Source organism: Oncorhynchus gorbuscha, unplaced genomic scaffold (genome assembly GCF_021184085.1).
Source record: "Oncorhynchus gorbuscha isolate QuinsamMale2020 ecotype Even-year unplaced genomic scaffold, OgorEven_v1.0 Un_scaffold_1020, whole genome shotgun sequence".
Lineage (NCBI taxonomy): Eukaryota > Metazoa > Chordata > Actinopteri > Salmoniformes > Salmonidae > Oncorhynchus > Oncorhynchus gorbuscha.
In genome coordinates this window covers 32,501-53,356 of record NW_025745932.1, presented here as the reverse complement: position 1 = coordinate 53,356, position 20,856 = coordinate 32,501, and the positions used below count along the sequence as shown (strand labels likewise).

General features: G+C 45.9%; 1 protein-coding gene across 1 annotated transcript in view; it reads right to left on the bottom strand.

Annotated features, from left to right (window-relative positions):
- The window catches only part of LOC124021008 (E3 ubiquitin-protein ligase RBBP6-like), a 55,541-nt gene extending 36,969 nt beyond the window's left edge, over positions 1 to 18,572 (bottom strand). Inside the window, 4 exon segments of the mRNA XM_046336321.1 lie at positions 1,854 to 1,898; positions 5,760 to 5,871; positions 13,557 to 13,656; positions 17,484 to 18,572. Of these exon segments, the coding sequence (XP_046192277.1) occupies positions 1,854 to 1,898; positions 5,760 to 5,871; positions 13,557 to 13,656; positions 17,484 to 17,649 (423 nt within the window). The 5' untranslated portion in view covers positions 17,650 to 18,572.
- Positions 18,573 to 20,856: the final 2,284 nt, after the last annotated feature.

The following is a 20,856-nucleotide window of genomic DNA, read 5'->3' as shown; positions in this document are numbered from 1 at the left end:
GTCAGTCTGTTAGATCTGTGTCTAACCTAGTCAGCCTGTGTCTAACCTAGTCAGCCTGTGTCTAACCTAGTCAGCCTGTGTCTAACCTAGTCAGCCTGTGTCTAACCTAGTCAGTCTGTGTCTAACCTAGTCAGTCTGTTAGATCTGTGTCTAACCTAGTCAGTCTGTGTCTAACCTAGTCAGTCTGTGTCTAACCTAGTCAGTCTGTGTCTAACCTAGTCAGTCTGTGTCTAACCTAGTCAGTCTGTGTCTAACCTAGTCAGTCTGTGTCTAACCTAGTCAGTCTGTGTCTAACCTAGTCAGTCTGTGTCTAACCTAGTCAGTCTGTTAGGTCCTGATAGGTGTCTAACCTAGTCGGTCTGTTAGGTCCTGATAGGTGTCTAACCTAGTCAGTCTGCTCAGATTGACTCTTGTCTGAAAACACAGTGCTGATTCAACTTATTTCTCACGAGAAACTACTAATCTACCAGATTCACTTGAATCGACTTTACTAAAAAAAAGGACAGGAAGTGTAAATCCACTGGGGGAGAAAACGGATATTATCCTTCGTCTTAGAGACATTTTATTGGATAAAACAATACATTTAAATAAAACATTCACACGCCCACATTCCAGCTACCCAATCACAGCTACACACAAATGGTCAGGGGTCTAAGAGACGTTTTATTGGCTAAAATAAATAAATATAATATATAACTAACAATAACAAAATCAGCACAACATCAGAAACAGCCGTGGTTCATACTGTAGGTGTGTGTTTTACTTCAACACACACACACACACACACACACACACACACACACACACACACACACACACACACACACACACACTTGAGGATAAAACAAGAACTATATTTGAGGATGAATGACATCTGCTAAATGTTAATATATGTATAAAAAGTAAAATTTACATTTACATTTAAGTCATTTAGCAGACGCTCTTATCCAGAGCGACATAAAATCTCTTCAACAACACAGTGAAAAAAGCAGTAGAGAGGATTTGACAAGTTGTTACATGGCTTCAATAAGTTTTGAAATCAAGATTGTTTATAAATTAGTGTCCTAGGGGTGAAAGGTCATAATAAAACACAACCCGGTGAGTCTTCATTTAGAGAGAGAAGGGGGGGAAAAAACGAGGTGAACACTTCATTCTTCAGGATGCGTGTTCGGGAACGAGTGTGTGTGTAACGTACGAGTGTGTGTGTGTGTGTGTAACGTACGAATGTGTGTGTGTGTGTAACGAACGACTGTGTGTGTGTGTGTAACGAACGAGTGTGTGTAACGAACGAGTGTGTGTGTGTGTGTGTGTGTAACGTACGAGTGTGTGTGTGTGTAACGTACGAGTGTGTGTGTGTGTGTAACGTACGAGTGTGTGTGTGTGTGTGTGTGTAACGTACGAGTGTAAGCAGCAGCAAGTGTCCTTCAGACTAAAAAGACAGAGAGAAATCTCTTTACATGACCAGGGACAGTAAACAAATCACATCAAAATCAAAACCACCAATTAATATCACAACCAAGTCAGTCAACATAACTTTTTGAAAACATTTTTTTTTTTTTTTTACACTTAGTTTCAATCCAACTCAACTGTTTTAAGAGAAAAGAGAGAGAAGGAGAGAGAAGGAGAGAGAAGGAGAGAAGAGAAGGAGAGAAGAGAAGGAGAGAAGAGAAGGAGAGAAGGAGAGAAGAGAAGGAGAGAAGAGAAGGAGAGAAGGAGAGAGGAGAGAAGAGGAGAAGGAGAGAAGAAGGAGAGAAGAGAAGGAGAGAATGAGAGAAGAGGAGAGAAGAGAAGGAGAGAAGAGGAGAGGAGAGGAGAGAAGGAGAGAAGGGAAGGAGAGAGAATATATAGTTTACCTTTGAAAGTTGGGCCAGTGATATAGATGAAGCATGATCATCAATCTGTTTGAGACAAAAATCAGATTACTGCTCCATCACACACACACACACACACACACACACACACACACACACACACACACACACACACACACACACACACACACACACACACACACACACACACACACACACACACACACACACACACACACACACACACACGAGCTAGATATCTACTGTCAAAACCGTGTTGATGGTATTAAATAGTCGGTTATAAATCGCTGGAACAGACATTGCCATAATAAACATCAGCAGAGACAGGCCCTCAGTCTCTCCTGGTTACCTAGGAGACAGAGACAGGCCCTCAGTCTCTCCTGGTTACCTAGGAGACAGAGACAGGCCCTCAGTCTCTCCTGGTTACCTAGGAGACAGAGACAGGCCCTCAGTCTCTCCTGGTTACCTAGGAGACAGAGACAGGCCCTCAGTCTCTCCTGGTTACCTAGGAGACAGAGACAGGCCCTCAGTCTCTCCTGGTTACCTAGGAGACAGAGACAGGCCCTCAGTCTCTCCTGGTTACCTAGGAGACAGAGACAGGCCCTCAGTCTCTCCTGGTTACCTAGGAGACAGAGACAGGCCCTCAGTCTCTCCTGGTTACCTAGGAGACAGAGACAGGCCCTCAGTCTCTCCTGGTTACCTAGGAGACAGAGACAGGCCCTCAGTCTCTCCTGGTTACCTAGGAGACAGAGACAGGCCCTCAGTCTCTCCTGGTTACCTAGGAGACAGAGACAGGCCCTCAGTCACTCCTGGTTACCTAGGAGACAGAGACAGGCCCTCAGTCTCTGGTAATGATACATGAAAAGGACCATTCAAAATTAACAAGTCCCCAAACCACCTAATCATTTTTATTTATTTTTTACCTTCAGAACAAAATTAATGATTTACAAAAAAGGGACCAGTTCATTTCATAAAACATCCAAAAAGTCTTAGTGACATTAAAATTAGGTCTTTGTAAAAATATGTTTTTTAAAAGAGCACCCCCTCCGCCAGTTTCGCGGGTGTCTAACCCCCCCCCTCCGCCAGTTTCGCGGGCGTCTAATCCCCCTCCGCCAGTTTCGCGGGTGTCTAACCCCCCCTCCGCCAGTTTCGCGGGCGTCTAATCCCCCTCCGCCAGTTTCGCGGGCGTCTAATCCCCCTCCGCCAGTTTCGCGGGCGTCTAACCCCCTCCGCCAGTTTCGCGGGCGTCTAACCCCCTCCACCAGTTTCGCGGGCGCTAATCCCCCTCCGCCAGTTTCGCGGGCGTCTAACCCCCTCCGCCAGTTTCGCGGGCGTCTAATCCCCCTCCGCCAGTTTCGCGGGCGTCTAATCCCCCCTCCGCCAGTTTCGCGGGCGTCTTGTGATTCTTCTAGAAGGCAGAAGTCGTAGTTTAATACAGAAGGACAATTTATGTTCAACAGAACTTTAAAAAAAATTAAGATGATTAAGATGATTTATTGGCTGATTAAGATCAGCCAATAAATGTATTTATTTATTTAACATCCTGTGTGACTTGCTTCTTGTATAGGCGTTAGCAACATGCTAACATCCGGTGTGACTTGCTTCTTGTATAGGCGTTAGCAACATGCTAACATCCTGTGTGACTTGCTTCTTGTATAGGCGTTAGCAACATGCTAACATCCTGTGTGACTTGCTTCTTGTATAGGTGTTAGCAACATGCTAACATCCGGTGTGACTTGCTTCTTGTATAGGTGTTAGCAACATGCTAACATCCTGTGTGACTTGCTTCTTGTATAGGTGTTAGCAACATGCTAACATCCGGTGTGACTTGCTTCTTGTATAGGCGTTAGCAACATGCTAACATCCTGTGTGACTTGCTTCTTGTATAGGCGTTAGCAACATGCTAACATCCTGTGTGACTTGCTTTATGAGAGGTGTGTTTGTGGGGGTTATTAGTTTTACTTTTAAAATGCTAGGCATGATAGGTATGGTACAATCCTGTTCCTCTGGTTGCGTCATCCTGAGGCATCCCGTCTGCCTGGAGGGACAACACGGTTGCCTCAGTTTCGGTCCGACGTCAATTTCAAGAACTTTGAAAGTTTCTTCAAGTGCAGTCACAAAAAACATCAAGGGCTATGATGAAACTGTCTCTCATGAGGACCGACACAGGAAAGGAAGACCCAGAGTTACCTCTGCTGTAGAGGATAAGTTCACTCGAGTTTCCAGACTCAGATTGCAGCCCAAATCAATACTTCACAGAGTTCAAGTAACAGACACATCTCAACATCAACTGTTCAGAGGAGACGACGTGAAATCAGGCCTTCATGGTCAAATTGCTGCAAAGAAACCACTACTAAAAGGACACCAAGAAGAAGAAGAGACTTGCTTGGGCCAAGAAACACGAGCAATGGAGATTAGACCGGTAGGAATCTGTCCTTCGGTCTGATGAGTCCAAATGTGAGATTTTTGGTTCCAACAGTGTCTTTGTGAGACGTAGAGTAGGTGAACGGATGATCTCTGTGTATTTCCCACCGTGAAGCATGGAGGAGGAGGTGTGATGGTGTGATGGTGCTTTGCTGGTGACACGGTCAGTGATTTATTTAGAATTCAAGTCAAACATAACCAGCATGGCTACCACAGCATTCTGAGGCGATACGCCATCCCATCTAGTTTGGGCTTAGTGGGACTATCATTAGTTTTTCAACAGGAAAATGACCCAAAACACACCTCCAGGCTGTTTAAGGGCTATTTGACCAAGAAGGAGAGTGATGGAGTGCTGCATCAGATGACCAGGTCTCCACAATCACCCCAATTGAGATGGTTTGGGATGAGTTGGACCGCAGAGTGAAGGAAAAGCAGCCAACAAGTGCTCAGCATACATAGCCCATTGTTCCACCCAATGGTGGAACAAACTCCCTCACGACGCCAGGACAGCTGAGTCAATCACCACCTTCCGGAGACACCTGAAACCCCACCTCTTTAAGGAATACCTAGGATAGGATAAGTAATCCTTCTCAACCCCCCTTTAAGATTTAGATGCACTATTGTAAAGTGACTGTTCCACTGGATGCCATAAGGTGAATGCACCAATTTGTAAGTCGCTCTGGATAAGAGCGTCTGCTAAATGACTTAAATGTAAATGTAAATAGCCCACCCAACTACCTCATCCCCATATTGTTATTTATTTTGCACCCCAGTATCTCTACTTGCACATGAATCTCCTGCACATCTATCACTCCAGTGTTTAATTGCTATATGGTAATTATTTATCCTCCATGGCCTATTAATTGCCTTACCTCCCTAATCTTACTACATTTGTAAACACTGGACATAGATTGTTCTATTGTGTTATTGACGTTTGTTTATGTGTAACTCTGTTGTTGTTGTTGTTGTTGTTGTTGTTGTTTTGTGTCAAACTACTTTGCTTTATTTTTGGCCAGGTCGCAGTTGTAAATGAGAACTTGTTCTCAACTAGCCTACCTGGTTAGATAAAGGTAAAAATAAAAAAATAAAAAAATATGTGGGAACTCCTTCAAGACTGTTGGAAAAGTATTCCAGGTGACTACCCCATGAAGCTGGTTGAGAGAATGCCAAGAGTGTGCAAAAGCTGTCATCAAGAAGGCAAAAAAAAAGAGGCTACTTTGAAGAATCTAAAATCTATTTATTTTTTTGGTTACTACATGATTCCATATGTGTTGCTAGTTTTAATGTCTTCACTATTATTCTACAATGTAGAAAATAAAAATCCTTGACTGAGTAGGTGTGGCCAAATGTTTTTGACTGGTACTGTAGTTTAAAAAAACAGGACAACACTAGAATGGTATGACAAGACATTTCAGACACGTGTAGTGTGTGTGTGTGTGTGTGTGTGTGTGTGTGTGTGTGTGTGTGTGTGTGTGTGTGTGTGTGTGTGTATTCGTTACATACTCCTTTAGAGGATCCGATGGAAAAGTGACTGTGTTCTGAAGAACGATCTCCTTTGGAGGATCCGACGGGGAGGTTCTGAACGGGGAAGTGATTCGGTTCTGAAAAACGCTCACTGGAACACAGAGAGAGACAGAGAGGAAATAGAGAGAGAGGACAGAGAGAGGACAGAGAGAGGACAGAGAGCGAGAGGACAGAGAGCGAGAGGACAGAGAGCGAGAGGACAGAGAGCGAGAGAGGACAGAGAGCGAGAGAGGACAGAGAGAGAGAGAGAGAGAGAGAGAGAGAGAGAGAGAGGGTACAGAGAGAGAGAGAGGGTACAGAGAGAGAGAGAGAGAGAGAGAGGGTACAGAGAGAGAGAGAGAGAGAGAGAGAGAGAGAGAGAGAGAACAGAGAGAGAGAACAGATAGAGGACAGAGAGAGGACAGAGAGAGGACAGAGAGAGGACAGAGAGAGAGAGGACAGAGAGAGAGAGAGGACAGAGAGAGAGAGAGGACAGAGAGAGAGAGAGAGGACAGAGAGAGAGAGAGGACAGAGAGAGAGAGAGAGGACAGAGAGAGAGAGAGAGGACAGAGAGAGAGAGAGAGGACAGAGAGAGAGAGAGAGGACAGAGAGAGAGGACAGAGAGAGGACAGAGAGAGGACAGAGAGAGAGAGAGAGGACAGAGAGGACAGAGAGAGAGGACACAGAGAGAGAGGACACAGAGAGAGAGGACACAGAGAGAGAGGACACAGAGAGAGAGGACACAGAGAGAGAGGACACAGAGAGAGAGGACACAGAGAGAGAGGACACAGAGAGAAGACACACAGAGAGAGAAGACACACACAGAGAGAGAAGACACACACAGAGAGAGAAGACACACACAGAGAGAGAAGACACACACAGAGAGAGAGGACACACACAGAGAGAGGACACCCACAGAGAGAGAGAGAGAGAGTTAAATTCATGTTTGTCATTCAGACGCTCTTCTCCAGACAGACACACGTCCAAGTTTAAAATAGTCTAGAAAATTCCAGAAACCGACACATCTGAAACTGTCGTGTGTCTGTTACCCCCCAGACCAGACCTGTTGTGTGTCTGTTACCCCCCAGACCAGACCTGTCGTGTGTCTGTTACCCCCCAGACCAGACCTGTCGTGTGTCTGTTACCCCCCAGACCAGACCTGTCGTGTGTCTGTTACCCCCCAGACCAGACCTGTCGTGTGTCTGTTACCCCCAGACCAGACCTGTCGTGTGTCTGTTACGCCCAGACCATACCTGTTGTGTGTCTGTTACCCCCAGACCAGACCTGTTGTGTGTCTGTTACCCCCAGACCAGATCTGTTGTGTGTCTGTTACCCCCAGACCAGACCTGTCGTGTGTCTGTTACGCCCAGACCAGACCTGTTGTGTGTCTGTTACCCCCCAGACCAGACCTGTTGTGTGTCTGTTACCCCCAGACCAGACCTGTTGTGTGTCTGTTACCCCCAGACCAGACCTGTTGTGTGTCCACAGAGTTGTAATCTAAGGCAGAGTAATAATATACAGCACCCCCCTCTGCAGCACCCCCCCCGCAGCACCCCCCAGCAGCACCACACCCCCAGCAGCACCCCCCCCCGCAGCACCACACCCCCCAGCACCACACCCCTGCAGCACCACACCCCCTGCAGCACCACACCCCCTGCAGCACCACACCCCTGCAGCACCACACCCCCTGCAGCACCACACCCCCCAGCACCACACCCCCACCACTCCCCTGCAGCACCACTCCCCCACCACTCCCCCTACAGCACCCCCAGCAGCAGGTGACAGAGAGCAGAGCTGCGGTCCAACGTCTCTTATTTGAATATCTTAACTGACAACAGTTCTCAGTCACACAAACAATCCAGAGCTCCTCACTTAAAATCTAGATAAATGATCCCGGGGCCCACTGCTTCCAACATCACTTGATGCCACATCAGGAAGAAACTAAACTAGATAAATTAACCTGGGGCCCACTGCTTCCAACATCAGGAAGAAACTGATATAGATAAATGATCTGGGGCCCACTGCTTCCAACATCAGGAAGAAACTGATCTGGGGCCCACTGCTTCCAACATCAGGAAGAAACTAATCTGGGGCCCACTGCTTCCAACATCAGGAAGAAACTAAACTAGATAAATTAACCTGGGGCCCACTGCTTCCAACATCAGGAAGAAACTGATCTGGGGCCCACTGCTTCCAACATCAGGAAGAAACTGATCTGGGGCCCACTGCTTCCAACATCAGGAAGAAACTAAACTAGATAAATTAACCTGGGGCCCACTGCTTCCAACATCAGGAAGAAACTGATCTGGGGCCCACTGCTTCCAACATCAGGAAGAAACTAAATGATCCAGGGCCCACTGCTTCCAACATCAGGAAGAAACTAAATGATCCAGGGCCCACTGCTTCCAACATCAGGAAGAAACTAAATGATCCAGGGCCCACTGCTTCCAACATCAGGAAGAAACTAAATGATCCAGGGCCCACTGCTTCCAACATCAGGAAGAAACTAAATGATCCAGGGCCCACTGCTTCCAACATCAGGAAGAAACTGATCTGGGGCCCACTGTTTCCAACATCAGGAAGAAACTGATCTGGGGCCCACTGTTTCCAACATCAGGAAGAAACTGATCCGGGGCCCACTGCTTCCAACATCAGGAAGAAACTAATCTGGGGCCCACTGCTTCCAACATCAGGAAGAAACTAATCTGGGGCCCACTGCTTCCAACATCAGGAAGAAACTAATCTGGGGCCCACTGCTTCCAACATCAGGAAGAAACTAATCTGGGGCCCACTGCTTCCAACATCAGGAAGAAACTGATCTGGGGCCCACTGCTTCCAACATCAGGAAGAAACTAATCTAGATAAATGATCCCGGGGCCACTGCTTCCCACATCAGGAAGAAACTGATCCAGGGCCCACTGCTTCCAACATCAGGAAGAAACTAATCTAGATAAATGATCCAGGGCCCACTGCTTCCCACATCAGGAAGAAACTAATCTGGGGCCCACTGCTTCCAACATCAGGAAGAAACTGATCAGGGGCCCACTGCTTCCAACATCAGGAAGAAACTAATCTGGGGCCCACTGCTTCCAACATCAGGAAGAAACTGATCAGGGGCCCACTGCTTCCAACATCAGGAAGAAACTAATCTGGGGCCCACTGCTTCCAACATCAGGAAGAAACTAATCTGGGGCCCACTGCTTCCAACATCAGGAAGAAACTAATCTGGGGCCCACTGCTTCCAACATCAGGAAGAAACTAATCTGGGGCCCACTGCTTCCAACATCAGGAAGAAACTAAATGATCCAGGGCCCACTGCTTCCAACATCAGGAAGAAACTAATCTGGGGCCCACTGCTTCCAACATCAGGAAGAAACTAATCTGGGGCCCACTGCTTCCAACATCAGGAAGAAACTAATCTGGGGCCCACTGCTTCCAACATCAGGAAGAAACTAATCTGGGGCCCACTGCTTCCAACATCAGGAAGAAACTAATCTGGGGCCCACTGCTTCCAACATCAGGAAGAAACTAATCTGGGGCCCACTGCTTCCAACATCAGGAAGAAACTGATCTGGGGCCCACTGCTTCCAACATCAGGAAGAAACTGATCTGGGGCCCACTGCTTCCAACATCAGGAAGAAACTAATCTGGGGCCCACTGCTTCCAACATCAGGAAGAAACTAATCTGGGGCCCACTGCTTCCAACATCAGGAAGAAACTGATCTGGGGCCCACTGCTTCCAACATCAGGAAGAAACTGATCTGGGGCCCACTGCTTCCAACATCAGGAAGAAACTAATCTGGGGCCCACTGCTTCCAACATCAGGAAGAAACTGATCCGGGGCCCACTGCTTCCAACATCAGGAAGAAACTGATCTGGGGCCCACTGCTTCCATCATCACTTGATGCCACATCAGGAAGTGCCATTCAAATGTCACAATAACGACTCATATACTTTGACAAATATACATTTTTAAAATGAACTGTTTTAAGTGAGAAATAGGCATTGGTCTGAAGGAATTAAGAAATATATAAATATTAGAACGAGCGATGTCAGAGTTCGGAGTGTTAAGTAAATAAATTGTATTTAAAAATGACAAACACATGTCCAGTTGAAGTCGGAAGTTTACATAAACTGAGTTTAAAAGTATTGGGCTAAAGTGTTTCACAATTCCTGACATTTAATCCTAGTAAAAATTCCCTGTTTTAGGTCAGTTAGGATCACACATTTATTTTAAGAATGTGAAATGTCAGAATAATAGTAGAGAGAATTATTTATTTCAGCTTTTATTTCTTTCATCACATTCCCAATGGGTCAGAAGTTTACATACACTCAATTAGTGTTTGGTAGCATTGCCTTTAAATTGTTTAACTTGGGTCAAATGTTTCAGGTAGCCTTCCACAAGCTTCCCACAATAAGTGGGGTGAATTTTGGCCCATTCCTCCTGACAGAGCTGGTGTAACTGAGTCAGGTTTGTATGTCTTCTTGCTCCCACACGCTTCTTCAGTTCTGCCCACAAATGATCTATAGGATTGAGGTCAGGGCTTTGTGATGGTCACTCCAATACCTTGTCTTTGTAGTCTTTAAGCCATTTTGTCACAAATTTGAAAGTATGCTTGGGGTCATTGTCCATTTGGAAGACCCATTTGTGACCAAGCTTTAACTTCCTGACTGATGTCTTGAGATGTTGCTTCAATATATCCACATAATTCTCCTTCCTCATGATGCCATCTATTTTGTGAAGTGCACCAGTCCCTCCTGCAGCAAAGCACCCCCACAACATGATGCTGCCACCCTCGTGCTTCACGGTTGGGATGGTGTTCTTCGGCTTGCAAGCCTCCCCCTTTTTCCTCCAAACATAACGACGGTCATGTGTGGTCCCATGGTGTTTATACTTGTGTACTACTGTTTGCTAGTGTCCAGCCATCTCTTGCTTTCGACGGCAGCCGTCTCTTGCTTTCGACGGCAGCCGTCTCTTGCTTTCGACGGCAGCCGTCTCTTGCTTTCGACGGCAGCCGTCTCTTGCTTTCGACGGCAGCCGTCTCTTGCTTTCGACGGCAGCCGTCTCTTGCTTTCGACGGCAGCCGTCTCTTGCTTTCGACGGCAGCCGTCTTGCTTTCGACGGCAGCCGTCTTGCTTTCGACGGCAGCCGTCTTGCTTTCGACGGCAGCCGTCTTGCTTTCGACGGCAGCCGTCTTGCTTTCGACGGCAGCCGTCTTGCTTTCGACGGCAGCCGTCTTGCTTTCGACGGCAGCCGTCTTGCTTTCGACGGCAGCCGTCTTGCTTTCGACGGCAGCCGTCTTGCTTTCGACGGCAGCCGTCTTGCTTTCGACGGCAGCCGTCTTGCTTTCGACGGCAGCCGTCTTGCTTTCGACGGCAGCCGTCTTGCTTTTGACGGCAGCCGTCTTGCTTTTGACGGCAGCCATCTTGGTTTTCATTTGAAACATCTTCACCCTTTGCTTGTTTATAACAAATGCAGAGGCAGGGGCAACGTTGTGAATCCTAGTCAACTTGGTTCTGAAACTAAATCGGCAGTCACAGAGAGACAGATCAACATCTCGATTCCCTGTTTAAAAACGGGGATCTTCTGTGTATAAAGTGACGTGGAAGAACAAAAGTTCAGTCATGATGGTTTTACGAAAACCGCTCTGAGATTTAACTAAGTATCCTTATTAAGATGCTTTTAGGAAACAGAGGACCCTGGGAAATAAATTAGAAATTAAAAATGTTTTAAGTGAGAAGTAGGCATTGGTCTGACACCGATAAAGGAATGCCCACCAACCCATTCCAGCACACAGCGTTGACCTACTACAGTAGCGGTTGTTGGGTCTATTGTACATCAAACCAATGTGTATGCAGGTTGCCTAGAATTCAAAAACATTCTCAAAAAAAGCCCAATTCCTACTCTTCAGGGGAATAATGGACTTTACAGTGTCCTGCTATTACAATGTATATACAGAGCATTCAGAAAGTATTCAGACCCCTTGACTTCTACATTTTTGTTACGTTACAGCCTTATTCTAAAATGTATTAAATCTAAACACAATACCCCATAATGACATCACAATACCCCATAATGACATCCCAATACCCCATAATGACATCCCAACACCCCATAATGACATCCCAACACCCCATAATGACATCCCAACACCCCATAATGACATCCCAATACCCCATAATGACATCCCAACACCCCATAATGACATCCCAACACCCCATAATGGCATCACAATACCCCATGATGACATCCCAATATAATGACATCCCAACACCCCATAATGACATCACAATACCCCACAATGACAAAGCAAAAACAGGGAGAGGGAACACCCCCCTATACACCCCCCTATACACATCGATGGAACAGTAGTGGAGAGGGTAGTAAGTTTTAAGTTCCTCGGCGTACACATCACAGACAAACTGAATTGGTCCACTCACACTGACAGCGTCGTGAAGAAGGCGCAGCAGCGCCTCTTCAACCTCAGGAGGCTGAAGAAATTTGGCTTGTCACCAAAAGCACTCGCAAACTTCTACAGATGCACAATCGAGAGCATCCTGGCGGGCTGTATCACCGCCTGGTACGGCAACTGCTCCGCCCACAACCGTAAGGCTCTCCAGAGGGTAGTGAGGTCTGCACAACGCATTACCGGGGGCAAACTACCTGCCCTCCAGGACACCTACACCACCCGATGTCACAGGAAGGCCTTAAAGATCATCAAGGACATCAACCACCCGAACCACTGCCTGTTCACCCTGCTATCATCCAGAAGGCGAGGTCAGTACAGGTGCATCAAAGCTGGGACCAAGAGACTGAAAAACAGCTTCTATCTCAAGACCATCAGACTGTTAACCAGCCACCACTAACATTGAGTGGCTGCTGCCAACACACTGACTCAACTCCAGCCACTTTAATAATGGGAATTGATGGGAATTGATGTAAAATATATCACTGGCCACTTTAAACAATGCTACCTAATATAATGTTACAGGGAGTCCTCGATGCACTGTGTATATATGTACTCACATGTTATACATCTTACTTGGTGACTACAGGCTGGGTTAAGGCCAGGTGACTACAGGCCAGGTGACTACAGGCCAGGTTAAGGCCAGGTGACTACAGGCCAGGTGACTACAGGCTGGGTTAAGGCCAGGTGACTACAGGCTGGGTTAAGGCCAGGTGACTACAGGCTGGGTTAAGGCCAGGTGACTACAGGCTGGGTTAAGGCCAGGTGACTACAGGCCAGGTGACTACAGGCTGGGTTAAGGCCAGGTGACTACAGGCTGGGTTAAGGCCAGGTGACTACAGGCTGGGTTAAGGCCAGGTGACTACAGGCTGGGTTAAGGCCAGGTGACTACAGGCTGGGTTAAGGCCAGGTGACTACAGGCTGGGTTAAGGCCAGGTGACTACAGGCTAGGTTAAGGTCAGGTGACTACAGGCCAGGTGACTACAGGCCAGGTGACTACAGGCCGGGTTAAGGCCAGGTGATTACAGGCCAGGTAACTACAGGCTGGGTTAAGGCCAGGTGACTACAGGCCAGGTAACTACAGGCTGGGTTAAGGCCAGGTGACTACAGGCCGGGTTAAGGCCAGGTGACTACAGGCCAGGTAACTACAGGCTGGGTTAAGGCCAGGTGACTACAGGCTGTGTTAAGGCCAGGTGACTACAGGCCAGGTAACTACAGGCTGGGTTAAGGCCAGGTGACTACAGGCCAGGTGACTACAGGCTGGGTTAAGGCCAGGTGACTACAGGCTGGGTTAAGGCCAGGTGACTACACTGTGTATATATGTACTCACATGTTATACATCTTGCTTGAAGCCTTGACTCCTCCGATGGGTATTCTTCTGATGATGACAGAGGAGTTCTTAGATATCAGGGCCTCGTCGTCTTTGTATTCTACAGATCAGAGACCAGGGAATTACTGGTCTGTAAGGCCAGGTGACTACAGGCAGGTGTCTGTTGGTAGTCCCCAGGGCGCCATCCCAGATATCTAGTCCCCGGGCGCCATCCCAGATATCTAGTCCCCGGGAGCCATCCCAGATATCTAGTCCCCGGGCGCCATCCCAGATATCTAGTCCCCAGGGCGCCATGATCTAGTCCCCCGGGCGCCATCCCAGATATCTAGTCCCCCAGGGCGCCATCCCAGATATCTAGTTCCCCGGGCGCCATCCCAGATATCTAGTCCCCAGGGCGCCATCCCAGATATCTAGTCCCCAGGGCGCCATCCCAGATATCTAGTCCCCCGGGCGCCATCCCAGATATCTAGTCCCCCAGGGCGCCATCCCAGATATCTAGTTCCCCGGGCGCCATCCCAGATATCTAGTCCCCAGGGCGCCATCCCAGATATCTAGTCCCCAGGGCGCCATCCCAGATATCTAGTCCCCCGGGCGCCATCCCAGATATCTAGTTCCCCGGGAGCCATCCTATATATCTAGTCCCCAGGGCGCCATCCCAGATATCTAGTCCCCAGGGCGCCATCCCAGATATCTAGTTCCCCGGGAGCCATCCTATATATCTAGTCCCCCGGGCGCCATCCTATATATCTAGTCCCCCGGGCGCCATCCCAGATATCTAGTCCCCAGGGCGCCATCCCAGATATCTAGTGCCCCGGGCGCCATCCCAGATATCTAGTCCCCAGGGCGCCATCCCAGATATCTAGTCCCCGGGAGCCATCCCAGATATCTAGTCCCCAGGGCGCCATCCCAGATATCTAGTCCCCCGGGAGCCATCCCAGATATCTAGTCCCCAGGGCGCCATCCCAGATATCTAGTCCCCAGGGCGCCATCCCAGATATCTAGTCCCCCGGGCGCCATCCCAGATATCTAGTCCCCCGGGAGCCATCCCAGATATCTAGTCCCCCGGGCGCCATCCCAGATATCTAGTCCCCCGGGCGCCATCCCAGATATCTAGTCCCCCCGGCGCCATCCCAGATATCTAGTCCCCCCGGGCGCCATCCCAGATATCTAGTCCCCCGGGCGCCATCCCAGATATCTAGTCCCCCGGGCGCCATCCCAGATATCTAGTCCCCCGGGCGCCATCCCAGATATCTAGTCCCCGGGCGCCATCCCAGATATCTAGTCCCCCGGGCGCCATCCCAGATATCTAGTCCCCAGGGCGCCATCCCAGATATCTAGTCCCCCGGGCGCCATCCCAGTTTATATCTAGTCCCCGGGCGCCATCCCATATATCTAGTCCCCCGGGCGCCATCCCATATATCTAGTCCCCGGGCGCCATCCCAGATATCTAGTCCCCGGGCGCCATCCCAGATATCTAGTCCCTGTGGTTGACCCCCGGGCGCCATCCCAGATATCTAGTCCCCCGGGCGCCATCCCATATATCTAGTCCCCCGGGCGCCATCCTATATATCTAGTCCCCCGGGCGCCATCCTATATATCTAGTCCCCCGGGCGCCATCCTATATATCTAGTCCCCCGGGCGCCATCCTATATATCTAGTCCCCCGGGCGCCATCCTATATATCTAGTCCCCCGGGCGCCATCCCAGATATCTAGTCCCCCGGGCGCCATCCCAGATATCTAGTTCCCCGGGCGCCATCCCAGATATCTAGTTCCCCGGGCGCCATCCCTGAAATCTACCCTCCCCCCCCAAGAGCAAGCAGTTCACAGTAGAAGGAAGAAACCTTAAGAGGAACCAGACTCCCTGACTAGGCCTAACCCCACCATGCCAGCACACAAGCCAACCACCTGGGCTGACATAAGAGGTTTTGTGGATGATGGAACCTTACAGGTAGGATAAATAAAAATAAATGCATACAACATTTCCCTGTAAGGAAACGGCTCAAACCCATTGACCCTCTTCTCTATCCAAGCCCTGTCAAAAAACATATATATATACCGGACCCCATTTGACCAGTAACCACAGTGGTCGTCTGGCTGTCAAGACCTCTTCATTCGAAATGGGTTCCCGACGGTGTTTATTGATCCCTGTGGTCGACACTAGTTTATTGATCCCTGTGGTCGACACTAGTTTATTGATCCCTGTGGTCGACACTAGTTTATTGATCCCTGTGGTCGACACTAGTTTATTGATCCCTGTGGTCGACACTAGTTTATTGATCCCTGTGGTCGACACTAGTTTATTGATCCCTGTGGTTGACACTAGTTTATTGGTGTTTATTGATCCCTGTGGTTGACACTAGTTTATTGATCCCTGTGGTTGACACTAGTTTATTGATCCCTGTGGTTGACACTAGTTTATTGATCCCTGTGGTTGACACTAGTTTATTGATCCCTGTGGTTGACACTAGTTTATTGATCCCTGTGGTTGACACTAGTTTATTGATCCCTGTGGTTGACACTAGTTTATTGATCCCTGTGGTTGACACTAGTTTATTGATCCCTGTGGTTGACACTAGTTTATTGATCCCTGTGGTTGACACTAGTTTATTGATCCCTGTGGTTGACACTAGTTTATTGATCCCTGTGGTTGACACGTTTATTGATCCCTGTGGTTGTTTATTGATCCCTGTGGTTGACACTAGTTTATTGATCCCTGTGGTTGACACTAGTTTATTGATCCCTGTGGTTGACACTAGTTTATTGATCCCTGTGGTTGACACTAGTTTATTGATCCCTGTGGTTGACACTAGTTTATTGATCCCTGTGGTTGACACTAGTTTATTGATCCCTGTGGTTGACACTAGTTTATTGATCCCTGTGGTTGACACTAGTTTATTGATCCCTGTGGTTGACACTAGTTTATTGATCCCTGTGGTTGACACTAGTTTATTGATCCCTGTGGTTGACACTAGTTTATTGATCCCTGTGGTTGACACTAGTTTATTGATCCCTGTGGTTGACACTAGTTTATTGATCCCTGTGGTTGACACTAGTTTATTGGTGTGTATTGATCCCTGTGGTTGACACTAGTTTATTGATCCCTGTGGTTGACACTAGTTTATTGGTGTTTATTGATCCCTGTGGTTGACACTAGTTTATTGGTGTGTATTGATCCCTGTGGTTGACACTAGTTTATTGATCCCTGTGGTTGACACTAGTTTATTAATCCCTGTGGTTGACACTAGTTTATTGATCCCTGTGGTTGACACTAGTTTATTGGTGTTTATTGATCCCTGTGGTTGACACTAGTTTATTGGTCCCTGTGGTTGACACTAGTTTATTGATCCCTGTGGTTGACACTAGTTTATTGATCCCTGTGGTTGACACTAGTTTATTGATCCCTGTGGTTGACACTAGTTTATTGATCCCTGTGGTTGACACTAGTTTATTGATCCCTGTGGTTGACACTAGTTTATTGATCCCTGTGGTTGACACTAGTTTATTGATCCCTGTGGTTGACACTAGCTCACCTTATTTAATTTCCGTCCAGGCCCCGTTATGTGCTGCTTCCCGAAGCTAAGTTTAAAAATCTACCTAGCTGTCATCCGAGGTTGAAGCAGTAACCTGGTTAGTTAGAAAGTAGCTAGTTAGCAGCAACGGGACACGTGTGTTTTGTCTGATAAAGTGATGGTAGATCAGGACTATATAGGTGATACGGAAAGACAAAATATTCAACACGAAAAACTCCATAACATCACATTATACATTACATAAAAGGTTTAAAAAATGTCAGATTGGCTTTCCGTCAGTGGACTAATTTGTTGTCGGCAGCTTTGACATCCTTAACTTAGTTAAGATAAATAAAAATGTCTTCCTTTAAAAAAATAAAATTTAATAAAAACACACAGATAAAACTACTTTCTTACCTTCTTTAGTTTGTGCGTTGGTGATTTGTAGGCCGCAGTCGACAGCTTTGAGTCTCTCTCGACCCATAATCTGTCTTTTCAGGTCGGCCAGAGTGATGTTCAGGCCGTCGAAAGTCACCGTGTCGTAGTTGAGTTTCGAGGAGAATTTATAATGGACACAAGACATGGTGGAAACGGGGAAAAAAAAGGGGGACCGAAACTAAACTGAGATCACATGTAGAGGAAACTCAAATTTACAACAAAGCTGTCCAAAATGACAAGAGCAAGTTCAAATGGAAGTGGCTGAGTTTTTTTTTTTAAATGTAACTAAATGTTAATATCTAAACACGTCGGAAAGGGGAAGAACAAAACAAAAAAACATGCTGATTGTGAGTCAAATGGACTGAAATAATGACTTTGTTTGTTGGTTTAGAGGTTTGTACCGTAGAAACTGGCCCAAAGCAACACACCGCATATCAGAAACATGGTGGAAGAAAAAAAAGCAATTTGACCAGATATACTTCAAAATACATAAAATTAAAGATCAACAAAGTGTCCGAGAGCCAAAAAGGTAGGAAACTAAAGAACTTAGTAAACAATAAAACAAAAACAAAACGTTACTTGCGTCCTTTACTGTCCAAAAAACCCAAACAAAATGCGATCAACTTAAAGAGAGAATCAAAGAGTTTGAAAATAAACACAAAAAAAAACAGCAGCAAACACGACGGTATGTAAAATAGCTAATTTATTCCCCTGTTTAAAAAGGGGGGTAGCTAACTAGTTCATGTGAATTATGACAGAAAATAAAAGACAAGTCTGGCCTTCTCCTAAAAGCTAACAGTGTAGCTTTCTGATAGCTTATAGACAACCAAAAACCAAAACAAGCTACCTATAAACAGAGCCTGTCAACTCAAATTACATGAACCGGATACTACAACAACAAAAAACATTAATATTTCATAAACTATATGTATATATAGTCATTACATTCCATGCAAATATCTGAATAATGTTGTACTCCTTCCCATTTTGAAGTGTCGACTTCCACACAGAGACGAGAGGAGAGAGCTGTCATTTTGGCTCGGCGGCCTTTCTGCGCATGCGCAGAAAAAACCCCAGGAAAGGCCACGTTCAAGAACATCAGTCGCTTTTGCGTCCTGCGCAGTCGACTGATGACGCCATCCAACACGTTACATTTACATTTAAGTCATTTAGCAGACGCTCTTATCCAGAGCGACTTACAAAATTGGTGCATTCACCTTAGGTGTGTGACGGGATATATTGTATAAAAATACCTCTCTGTTTTTAGAATATTGGTTCAGAAATAATATCCTTTTGGTGAGCCAACTGGTAAATGCAGAGGGTCTTTTACTCAGTTATAAAGAATTCTTATCACTTTACAAGGTCCCTGTAACACCTAAAGATTTTGCAATTGTTTTAGATGCCATTCCCCTCAGGTGTTGCTATGTTATTCAGGAACATGTCAAGACCTGACCCTCAGAGCCGACCTTCTGTTGACCCTGTTGACTCATCAGTAGGAAAGACCTGACCCTCAGAGCCTACCTTCTATTGACCCTGTTGACTCATCAGTAGGAAAGATTTGTTTCTCTTTTGGTCCATTCAACAACAGAGCGATACGAACCTTGTTTCAGCAGGATGTTGTATACCTTGTTGGAATGGATTTATTGATAATATCTGTTGGAAAAAAAGTTTGAATGTTGCCACACACATACCTACTTGTTAACAAAATTAAGGAAGTTTCCTTTAAAATTATTCATAAATATTGTCCTGCCAACCACAATATGAAGAAGTTTAAGGAAAACATCAACTCAAATTGCTCCTTTTGTAATGACCACCCAGAAACAGTTGTGCATCTTTTTTTTTTGGGGGGGGGGGGTTGTATTCATGTAAAGAAAACTGTGCCAAGACATCAGTAGATTTATAATTGAACACATTTATGAAGATTTTACACTATTGTGGAGAGATGTACTGTTTGGATTCTTTACCTACAATAAGAAATAAGCTGAAACATTTTTATATAATTAATTTCATTATTCTTTTGGCCAAATTTCATATACACAAAATGTACATTTACAAACAAAAAAAACAACAACATTTTCTTACCTTACAAAAATAAATTGAACTGTATTTTAAGGCAGTTAAATACTCTACTAACAAAAACAAGCTGTTAGAATTGTAAGTATATGCATGTCCCTTAAGGTCCTTGTGTAATTGGAACGTGATATTGTTCCCGCCCCTAGCCCCGCCCCGAGACCCGCCCATAGCCCCGCCCCCAGACCCGCCCCTAGATCGATTGTCCATTGTATATACTATATATATATATATATACTTGTGTTCCTTCATGTACTCTCTGTATTGATTTTGTTGTTAATAAAAAATAAACAAAAAAAAGTGTGACAATATCTATTTTACCACTGAGAATAATTTAGGTCCCAAGCTTCTGAGAAAATGTTGTGCTGTATCATTTTGGCCCGGTAGTATGAGACATTTGGGTAGATTTTGTGTAGCACAAGAGCGCTTGATTTTGCCAATTAACTCAACACAAGAATGTCTTGAACATAGAACTAAATATAATCGTGGCGATTGTAGAAGCCTGCCGTAAGAAACTACTCATTTTGCAGTCCCTTATATTTAATTTAAAACCAACATCTAAATTCACCAGTAGATGGCGGTCTAAAACCATTTATGATAAATGTATGTATAATGTATAACATCTATTATTTTGTGTTGTGGAATTATCTCTATCAGGTGGGCATATCTACAGTAAAACACCTGCGCAGCAAGCCCACATGTCTTACAATGGGCCTATTATAACCTTCGAATGATGCTTGCTGAGGAGAGAAGTTATTATCCTGCTCCTCATTTATTATCCTCAACATCCTCATTTATTATCCTTCTCATTTATTATCCTCCTCATTTATTATCCTCCTCCTCATTTATTATCCTCCTCATTTATTATCCTCCTCATTTATTATCCTCCTCATTTATTCCTCCTCCTCATTTATTATCCTCCTCATTTATTATCCTCCTCATTTATTATCCTCCTCATTTATTATCCTCCTCCTCATTTATTATCCTCCTCATTTATTATCCTCCTCCTCCTCATTTATTATCCTCCTCCTCCTCATTTATTATCCTCCTCATTTATTATCCTCCTCATTTATTATCCTCATCATTTATTATCCTGGTCCTCATCATTTATTATCCTGCTCCTCATTTATTATCCTCCTCCTCATTTATTATCCTCCTCCTCATTTATTATCCTCCTCATTTATTATCCTCCTCATTTATTATCCTCCTCATTTATTATCCTCCTCATTTATTATCCTCCTCATTTATTATCCTCCTCATTTATCCTCCTCATTTATTATCC